General features: G+C 35.7%; 1 protein-coding gene across 5 annotated transcripts in view; it reads right to left on the bottom strand.

Annotated features, from left to right (window-relative positions):
• Nucleotides 1-6,108: 6,108 nt before the first annotated feature.
• Nucleotides 6,109-10,924, bottom strand: part of LOC138742490 (mitofusin-1-like) — a 69,560-nt gene continuing 64,744 nt past the window's right edge. For all 5 annotated transcript variants that reach the window (XM_069896967.1, XM_069896964.1, XM_069896963.1 and 2 more), the window contains exon 18: nucleotides 6,109-6,277. In XM_069896967.1, the coding sequence (XP_069753068.1) occupies nucleotides 6,208-6,277 (70 nt within the window). In that variant the 3' untranslated portion in view covers nucleotides 6,109-6,207. The remainder of the gene's footprint in view (nucleotides 6,278-10,924) is intronic.

Genomic DNA, 10,924 nt, shown 5'->3' with positions numbered 1-10,924 from the left:
CAAACAAAAGCATTCACAGGTCAGAATTTTTCAGTTCGGTAAGTGTGTATTTTTTTTTGTTGTTGCTTATTTTTATTTAGAAAGATCAATCGATGACTGTTCATCATTAAAGATTTGTATCCAACAAATGGCATTAAATTTGGACTTGATAGAATGGTACTAATCAGCTTGCAAAGAATGCCTTAAATTTCTGTACTTTGGTTTGTGCCATAATTAGTCGTGTGTTAAACTCCAGAAATGGATTTTTATATACGCTGCATAGGTTTTCAAAACTTTTAATCATTTTCATTTTATTTGGCCATACTTTGAAACAAATGATACATTTAATCCCTTGTATTTAATCCTATTTCATTTGTCTATTAAGAATGAACATTAGTGAACTAATTCGTGAATCTGTTAAATAATTCAATGACAATTACTTGTCTTAATCTGTCTGGGGTGTGCTGTTGCCATGAGAATTTTCACATGCCCTCTACAGAATTTCAAATATGGAGGTTGGTTCTGAATGTGGCTAAATTTGAATCCGATTTGGCCAACAACCAAAATGTTGAAAAATATAGGTATTGCATATGAGGATACCACCGTAGAAGTTGAAGCACACAGTTGAGCACTATGCATCATATTTGGGTAAGTTATCCCCTCAAATACTTTGCTTCTGGGATTGGGTAGCCTGAAGAATCAGGATTGCATCTCAGATATGAGTTGTTAAATTCAAATCAGTAAAAAAAACTTCAGTGGATATATCTGAATTGCAAAATATGAAGAATACAAATGGGTGGCACGGTTGGCATAGAGGTGAGTGCAATGCCTTTATGGCACCAGCGATTGGAACCTGGGTTCGAATCCTAAACTGTCTGTCAGGAGTTTGTACATTCTCCCTGTGTCTTTGTGGGTTTTCTCTGGGGGCTCCAGTTTCCTCCCACAGTTCAAAACATATTGGGGGTGTAATTTAATGGGATGTAAATTGGGCGGCACGACTTGTGGGCAGAAATGGCCTGTTAGTGTGCTGTATGTCTAAATTTTAACAAGATTAAAATTTAGTTGTGCAATTTGCTGTCATGTTTAGTATTAGAAACATGGTCTAAAGTGCAAAATCAATTTCTTCTAGCCTGTACAAATAGCTTTACATAATTAATAATTATGGTTACAGTATTAACCCGTTTTGTAATATTGCATTCTTTGGATTTTGTATTTATTCTGCAGCCAATAAAACCAGCAATTTGTGCTATTTTTTTCTTCTATTGTGCTATTATATAAACTATGAACTGATCTTCACTACTTGTATCTTTATAGTGTTTACACATCAATATTTCTTTTATATATGTACAGTGGCTCTGTGAAACTAATGTTGCGATAAATTGATTGTCACCAATAAAATGCTTTTAACCAGGGTTGTGTAAAGGTTCGTATTTTCTAGGTGTCTTAAAGCTTGAAGCATAAAGTATTTTTTACATCAATTTACATATCATAGTTCCAAGAGTGCTTCTTTAACTGCTCATTCACTTGAGCATTTTGTGGAACCGAATTCATTTACAAGCTTAAACTCCAGGAGGAAAGTGAATAGGAGGGGGAAAAAAATTATAGTCAAGAATATGGAATGTATTTATACCAAATATGAATATAAAACCAGCTTGCATTGCCTACTCCAGAAAGCAGTAGCTGAGAAATATGCATCCTTGTATTTTTAACATAGTTTTCCTGAAATTAGATCGATTTTCACTGCCCCTGCTACACTTGACCGAGCAGTGAAAATCGATGCCTTTGTTGTGAAGAAATATAGCCATTACCTGACAAAGTGAGTACCAAATTGGCATTGGTTCCTTTAGATGGAAGTTGCATTGATAAGGAAGGAATCCAGATTATGTTTAAATGGGTTAATTTAAGATTATACACCTTGAAACATTGTAGGTACAATGTTACTGTCCATGCAGTTAATCGGGTAGCACTTTTAGTATAACATTTTTACAATGCCAGTGACCCAGCTTCAGTGGTGGATTAACCACCACCCGGGCCCTAGGCTAATCTTTAGTAAGGCCCCTGTCCCACCCTTCGTTGAATAAAATGAAATTGTTCCATTTATTAGCATTTGGGCGTGATGCCTTCACATATTCTAAATTTATCTACTGGGTATGTAGTGGGAATACACCAGTTGGTGTTTGGTTGTGACATCGGACAGTTTGGCGCTGGCTCTCGCATTTAGTGACGGACATGGCATGTAATTTATTATCATGTTCATAAATATAATAAATTAAGTATTGATTAAAATGTTTTTTTTTTGGCACTAACAGTTAGGCTATAACAATTTATTCACTTATAATATGAAGCAAGGAACGGCGTTTCAGGCTGTCGTGCAGGACCTGCTCTTGGGACAGAGGCTGTTGCTCTATCACGTCAAGCTTGCTGACACGGCACTTCAGGTGCTGGAGGCTTACCAGCAATGACTGAGTCAACAGGACAGGGGAACCCGGTGGAGGGGACTGGGTGGCAGGAGGACTGTGAGTGGAGGGTGGTCAGGAATCATGAGGGTATTGGTGTCCAGTCCCTGACCCTAGGATAACCTGCCTATGCTACCCCAAAAGGGCTCGGCAACAGGTTCCCTCCCATCGTCCACCGCTGCCATTTACTCTCCGCCAAGTGCTGGTAAACCTCCAGCGCTCGTAGTGTTGTGTCGGTCAGCTTAACATAATAGTGACAGCTGTTGTCCCTAGTGTAGGGTCCCACATGACAGCCTGAAGAGCCACTTCTCATTTCATGTATAATAAATGAATAAATTGTAAAATCGAACAAATCTTTACCTTACAGAAACCATCTGCTAGCCCTGAATAATTTGAATTGTCTGTTAGTTACAAAAGGATAAATAAAATCAGTTCTAAAACCACAATCTCAATATAAAATAACAGAAGGGAGAGTCTTTAAAAAAGTAAACCGTACCACCACAGAAATAGGGTGATAATTAAGTTTTACCTCCTGTGGACACTGCAAAACCTGCTGAGTTCCTCCAACATTTCCATGTTTTAACTTTGCAAAAGAAGCACTGTCCCCCTTCCCCTCAGGGTGGCCAGTGTGCTGGTGCGAGGGAACATGATTGACAATTTTCTTTGCCGAATCTTACGGGGAGAATGGGACATGTGGTGGTGATTGGCATGGAAATGGATCCAAGAGCAGGTTTCCGAAATTGAGCATTGGTGGAAGATGGGGAGTGGGAATGAGTGGGCAGGTGCTGTGTATGATGATGTCATTACAGGAGATCACATGGTTTAGTTGCAGTTTGTGTATTTTATTTTAAGGTGGGTGAGCTGGAACAGTTTCTGCACTGCTTTACATTGAGGGTAAAACACTGACATCTCTGTTGCTGTGCCCTATATGAAGAATTCTGCTCTGGCAGCACTACACCCCTGTAACTGGTGGACCCAGGACTAACGCTAGCCCATGTTGATAAGTGGTTACATTGGTATACCAATGGTTGTGATGGGCCCCCTTACCTTCCAGGTCCCTAGGCTTCAGTCTACTTAGCCTAATGGTTAATCTGCTACTGCCCAGCTTCAAATCTGGTGTTATCTTTAAGGAGTTTGTACATTCTCCCTGTATCTGTCTAAGTTTCCTCCTACCTTTCAAAATGATACAGAGATTGTAGGTAATCCCTTACTAAGATATTTGATTCCACCTTCAACAAACAAGTTAATGCAGTAGCCTTTTCATCTTTGCACCATTGCCAAAATCAAATCATTCCATTAATTTAAAGATCTTGAGAAAAGTTATCCATGCCCTTATATTCTCACATTTAGACTATTCTAACTCTCTATACACTGAAATTAGTCAGTCTTCATTATACTGTCTGCAACTGATTCAGGCCTCCCTTCATTGGCTGCCAGTACAGCTCATAATTAATTTTAAAGTTCTCCTATTTGTTTATAAAGCCTTTAATGGGCTAGCCCTCTCTTATATCATGGATGTCCTTATTCCTCTTCAAGACCTCTCAGGACTGCTAACTTGGGGTACTTGGCTGTTCTGTGCCCAAATTGTAAACACAGAGGAAATCACACCTTCGCTACTGCAGTCCCCAAACTGTGGAACAATATTCCTCTTTCTATCAAATCGGCCCTTGAAGCTGTACTTTTATTCACTAGCATTTTGAGTCCTCATTATGCACCTTGTTGTTACCTTGTGTTCTAACCTCTCGTATTCATTTTTTTTGTACTTTAATAGTTGCCTAGTTGTGATATCTTTATCTGTACAGCACTTTGGTCAATGCGAGTTGTTTTAAATATGCTATATAAATAAACTAAACTAATTGGTGTATTTTCGGTTGGGTGAGTTGCTAGTAAGTCTGAATGGCATGTTACCATGCTGTATGTCTAAATTAAATTAGGGTTACAAATAGGCTTCTTGAGCCTTCTCTCCTTTCAATAGGTTGCCCATCTCTACCATCTTTTTATCCCTTTGCCTAAGAATTTGGTGATCTTTATCTTGCATGCTACACATTTGACCTGATAAATACAATGTTTTTTTTAAAAAAAAACTAAAATGAGCTGAATTGTTCATTCTTTAAGACTAGGATTTCCCCATTTTATCTCTATTCACAAAACATTAAGGCAATAAGAATAAATTTCAAGATGTCCTTAATTCAAATAATTTATTAGAAATTGTACATTGCTTTAAAAGTATGCATGTTCTTGAACTGTAACTATGGTTTGTTGTTCACATCTAGTAAAAGTATATACAAGACAGTTCATTTAAATAGTATGAACCACAAATTTAAAAAAACTTCAAGGCCCCTTTACTGTTTAACACAAATTGCCTAAACTTGATGAATAACTATAAAATTATCCTATTTTACTTCCAAACACTAGTGATTCATCACTTAATTACAAAGGATTTATTTTCCTATCTCATGGATCCTAATCCATTGGAAATGAAGTACCCGATAGATAAATTTAAGTTATTTTACACAAGATACTGTAAAGCACAGCATTTTATCCTGATAAGAGGGAAATCCATGGCAAGATAGAAATCCTCATCTCCCATTTTAATTAGAGCAGGTAAATTTGCTGTTATAACTGATAAAAATTCAATACAAGTCACAACCATTTTTCAAGTCTTTGAACAATCTGCATGGAAAATAATGGTAGAGATCTGCTGATATACTAAATTTCATATTTAATTAAAATTGTTCGTATCTATAAAAAAAACTTTCAAGTGGCATTGCAAATTGTATAGTGGGACAGATTTTTGTGGAAGTTAAAGGTTTTAATATATTTAATGAAATCTAATGTGTCAATTCTAAAGCAACTAAGCTGCAATATCTTTGGTAATTGCATGATTATGCACTGAAATACCCTTAAGAATTTAGTTATCAAAAGGGCCATAGATGGACGATTAAAATGAATAGGTAAAAGTTTGTGGCAGAAGTGAAACGATCAAGAAATCATTTAATACTCGCTTCTTGAGATGCTGTTACCAGAACAAGTTTCTGCACACTTTGTATTGATTCATTTTAAAAGCAGTTTATAGAAAATTTAGCTAATAGTACTTGAACCTTGAATACTATTTTGGCATAGGATATCCTGTTTATTTAAATTGCATCTATCCTATTACTGCTTTAACTGATTGCTGCATTAAAATCCAATCACTAATTAAATGATTGGGAGATGTTTCATTTACAATTTTTTTGTTTTCTTTAGTTCATGGATGCCACCATGCTACTGGGTCAATTTAATGAAAGTTCATTTTACTAATAATTAAACAAGCAAATGGTAGAATTTACATGAAAATAGACTTGGGGGAATCTGAGACGAGGCATTTAGTTTTCCATGGATAGAGATACGAGTACAAGGTTGTTTTGATCAGTAATATACATGTGCTTCAACAAAATAGATTTTATAATCTAATTTAGTACACAACTTTAATACCCTTTCATTATAAGAGCTGAGTTTCTGACCAATGATTGCTTGATCAAACTGAATCTGACATGTGGAATATTGCTGTTTCCTCAAAACAAAAATCGTATCACAAATAATCCCAATCGGCAGCAATTAGCTTTTGGAAATCGAAGTATAGTTTGGGAAACGATAGAATTTAAGAGCTGCTGAACTGGATCATTACTGTGTGTAAAGGGAGAGCAAGTTGTATTTTCACATAATACTGTGGCAGCATTGGTAACATTCACCTGATTACTGAACAAACATTCTTTAAAAAGTTAGCAAACAATCAGCGGCTTGGCTGCAAGTACTGCTTTGTAAATACATCCAATTCATTTTCCAACCATGTTGCCTTGTTTCTGTAAGAAAAATGGTTTTGATACATTCAAGTACACAATAACTGACAGCTACTTAAAATAAAACATGCACAAGTTTTTGTTATATTAGTAAATTAATTATTATACGGCAGTAGAATGATGAGCAATTTACAAGTTGCAGCTTGAAGCTAAGAAAATAAGGAACTGAATTGAAACAGGAATAAAACACAAGTCTACAGACACCATGATTTTAGTAAAAACACAATGCTGGAGAAACTCAGCAGGTCAAACGGTGTTCTTTATTATAGCAAAGCAAAGGAACCAATTTTTCAGGCTTGAGCTCTTGGTCAAGGACTGATCAAAATGTAGACAGGAACCCAAACAAAATAATGGGGGGTGTGCAAGCATTAGGTGGATAACGGATGGGGTGGAGAGCTGGAGAAAAGACAGAGGAAGAATGGGGTAGCAGAAACTGGAGAAATTGTTGTTAATGCCATCCAGTTGGAGAGTGCCCAGACAGAATATTGACTGTTGCTCCTCCAATTTACTGGTGGTCTTGGTTTGACAGTACATGGGGCCGAGACAGACTTGTCAGCATAGGAGTGGAGTGCAGAATTGAAATTGTTGGCCACTGGGAGATTCACAAGTGCTCTTCATTTGGAAGGATTGTTTGGGGCCTCACATGGTGGTGAGGGAGGAGGTGCGGCACAAGTGTGAAACACTTCCTCCAGCTGCAGGAGAAGATGACAAGGAAGGGATGAGTGGATGAGGGAGTCATGGAGGGAGTGGTCCATTCAGAAGGTGGAGAGGGGAAGATGTGTCTGGTGGTGAGATCATGATGCAGGTGGGTGACAGAAATTGCAGAGCCTGTAGGGTGGTAGCTCATACCAGAGCTACTCTCTATTTTACTATAGCCTGCATCTATTCTCACACCCTTCAACTTGGTGATTCTTTCGTCACTTCTCTACATCAAGGGGTAGTTACAGTTGAAGGCTGACCCACTGGCATCTCTTTGGGATAGGCAAAGAAACCAAAGCACCTAGTGGAAACTTTTTTTTATTTAAAAAAATTTTTCACACTATGAACCATATCAACCAAAATATGTACAAATGTTTCTCATTAAATTTACACGGTGGTCTTTTCTCCCTTTTTTTCCCCCTTTCCCTCCCTCCCCTCTACCCACCCCCCCCCTCCAAAATCCACATTCAACATATACAATACAATAAAACCATATTTTCACACAAAGGAAAATAAACAAGAAAAATGTGTCATCTATTTATTACACTTTGAATCTGGTCGTTTTGTCTTCTTATCATTTTCATTCTCATTTTAGGGGATGGAGGTCGTAGGCAAGCTCTCTGATATGTTTGTTCCATGTATGGTTCCCAAATTTGTTCAAACATTGTGACTTTATTTTTTAAATTGTATGTTATTTTTTCCAATGGAATACATTTATTCATTTCCATTGCTGTTTACTCAGGCTCTCTTCCATTTTCCAAGATGACATTATACATTTTTTTGCTATCGCTAAGGCTATCACAATGAATTTTTTTTTTTGCACTTTATACAATTTGAGGCCTAATTCTCTACTTCTTATGTTACCAAAAAAACCAGAGATTTTTTAAAAGTATGTTATTTTTTGTAATTTTATTTAGTATCTGATTTAATTTTTTCCAAAACGTATTTACTTTCGTACATGCCCAAGATGCATGTCGTGTTGTTCCCATTTCCTTCTTGCAGCGAAAACATCTATCTGATAAAGTTGAATCCCATTTTTTAAATTTTTGAGGAGTAATATATACCCTGTGTAACCAATTATACTGTATCATGCGTAACCTTGTGTTTATGGTATTCTTCATAGTTCCAGAACATAACTTTTCCCATATATAATTTTTTTATCTATGTTTAGATCCTTTTCCCACTTCTGCTTAGGTTTATAGTTTACTTCATTTTCCTTATCTTGCAGTTTGATATACATGTTGGTTATAAAATCTTTTAATTATCATTGTGTCTGTAATCACGTATTCAAAGCTGCTTCCTTCAGGTAATCTCAGTCTGTTTCCCAATTTATCCTTTAAATAAGCTTTCAATTGATGATATGCAAACATTGTACCATGAGTTATTCCACATTTATACTTCAACTGTTCAAATGTTAATAAATTATTTCCCAAAAAACAAATTTCTATTCTTTTGATTCCTTTTCTCTCCCATTCTCTAAAGGAAAGGTTGTCTATTGTAAAAAGGATTAGCGGATTTTGTGTCAATAGTAATTTTGGTATTTGATCATTTGTTTTTTTTCCTTTCTCAGTGGATCTTCTTCCACGTATTAAGTAAATGATGCAGTACTGGTGAGTTTTTATATTGCACCAGCTTTTCATCCCACTTATAAAGGTTCTGGTACCTTTCCCCCCATTTTATCTAGTTCTATCTTAGTCCAGTCTGGTAAAAATCTGATAAATACCTTAATTGTGCAGCTCTATAATAATTTCTAAAATTTGGTAACTGCAAACCACCTTGATTATACCTCTCTGCTAATTTATCTGACACTACCCTTTGATTCCTCCCTTTCCACAAGAATTTCCTTATTATTCTCTTTAGTTCCTTAAAGAATTTTTCTGTTAAAGGAATTGGAAACATTTGAAATCAGTATTGTATCTTTGGGAACAGGTTCCTTTTAATGCAGTTTACCCTCCCTATCAACGTTAGCGGTAATTCTTTCCAATGTTCTAAGTCTTCCTGCAATTTCTTTATTAGTGGCTGATAATTTAGTTTGTACAAGTGGCTTAAGTTATTATCTAACCTGATCCCTAGGTATCAGATTGCTTGTGCTTGCCATTTAAATGGTGATTCTTTTTTAAATTCTGTATAGTCTGCGTTACTCATTGGCATCGCTTCACTTTTATTTGCGTTGATCTTGCACCCTGATATTTCTCCATATTCCTTCAATTTCTTATGTAATTCTTTTACTGATACCTCTGGTTCTGTTAGGTATACTATGATGTCATCTGCAAATAAGCTGATTTTATACTCTTTCTCCTTTTTCTTTTATTTTCTATTCTTATCAGTTCTGCCAAAGGTTCTATTGCTAAGGCGAACAATGAGGGGGATAGTGGACATCCCTGTCTATTTAACCTACTTAATTTAAAGTGACTCGATACATATCCATTTACTGTTACCTTAGTCCATTATACAATGCTTTAATCCAATTTATATATTTTTCTGGTAGATTGAACCTCTGTAATACTTTGAATAAATAATTCCATTCTACTCTGTCAAAGGCTTTTTCTGCGTCCAGAGCAACAGCCACTGTTGGTTTCTTATTTCCTTGAACTGTGTGAATTAGATTAATAAATTTGCAGACAATGTCCGCTGTTCGTCTTTTCTTAATAAATCCAGTTTGATCTTGTTTTACTATTTTAGGTACACAATTGGCCAATCTGTTGGCTAATAATTTTGCTATTATCTTAGTCTGAGTTAAGTAGAGATATTGGTCTATATGATGCTGGTGTTAATGGATCCTTCCCTGTCTTTGGTATTACTGTAATTATTGCTGTCTTACATGAATCTGGCAAGTTTTGTGTTTCTTCTATCTGATTCATTACTTCCAGGAGAGGAGAAATTAATAACTCTTTAAATGTTTTATAAAATTCTATTGGAAATCCATCCTCTCCTGGTGTTTTATTGTTCAGCAGATTTTTTAATATATCCTGTACTTCCTATATTTCAAATAGTTTTATTAGTTTGTTTTTTTCCTCTTGCAATTTTGGAAGTTCAATTTTAGCTAAAAATTCTTCTATTTTATCATCTTTCCCCTAGTTCTCAGTTTGATACAATTGTTCATAAAATTCCTTAAAATTTTCATTAATTGGATTGTATGTAATTTGTTTGTCCTTTTTCCTTGATGCCAGTATCATTCTTTTAGCTTGTTCTGTTTTAAGTTGCCAGGCTAATATTTTATGTGGATTTTTTTCTCCCAGTTTTGTTTTCATGATGTTCTTCTCTACCTTGTACGTTTGTAATGTTATGTATTTAATTTTTTTTGTCAGCCAATTCTCTCCTTTTCGTTATATCATCCCTCTTTACAAATTCCTTTCTGTACTTACTATCTCCCTTTCCAACTGCTCTATTTCCCGATTGTAATCCTTTTTCATCTTAGTCACATAACTTATTATCTGCCCTCTAATGAAGGCTTTCATTGCGTCCCATAATATAAATTTGTCTTTCACTGATCCTGTGTTTATTTCAAAATATGTTTTAATTTGGCATTCAATAAACTCCCTAAATTCCTGTCTTTTAAGTAGCAGAGAGTTTAACCTCCATCTGTATGTTCTTGGTGGGATGTCCTCCAGTTCTATTGCTAATAATAGGGGTGAATGATCTGACAGTAGTCTAGCTTTATACTCAGTTTTCCTAACTCTCCCTTGAATGTGGGCTGACAACAAAAACATATCAATCCTTGAGTAAGTTTTGTGCCTACTCGAATAATATGAAAATTCCTTCTCTCTTGGGTGTTGCCTCCTTCATATATCCATAAGTTTCATTTCCTGCATAGATTTAACCATAAATTTGGCTACTTTATTCTTTTTACTGGTCTTTTGTCCAGTTTTATCCAACATTCGGTCCAAATTAAGGTTAAAATCCCCTCCTATCAATATATTTCCTTGTGTGTCTGCAGTCTTCAAACAAAAT

Source organism: Narcine bancroftii, chromosome 9, assembly GCF_036971445.1.
Source record: "Narcine bancroftii isolate sNarBan1 chromosome 9, sNarBan1.hap1, whole genome shotgun sequence".
Lineage (NCBI taxonomy): Eukaryota > Metazoa > Chordata > Chondrichthyes > Torpediniformes > Narcinidae > Narcine > Narcine bancroftii.
The sequence above is the reverse complement of the archived record's forward strand: the minus strand, read 5'-3'. Positions and strand labels throughout refer to the sequence as shown.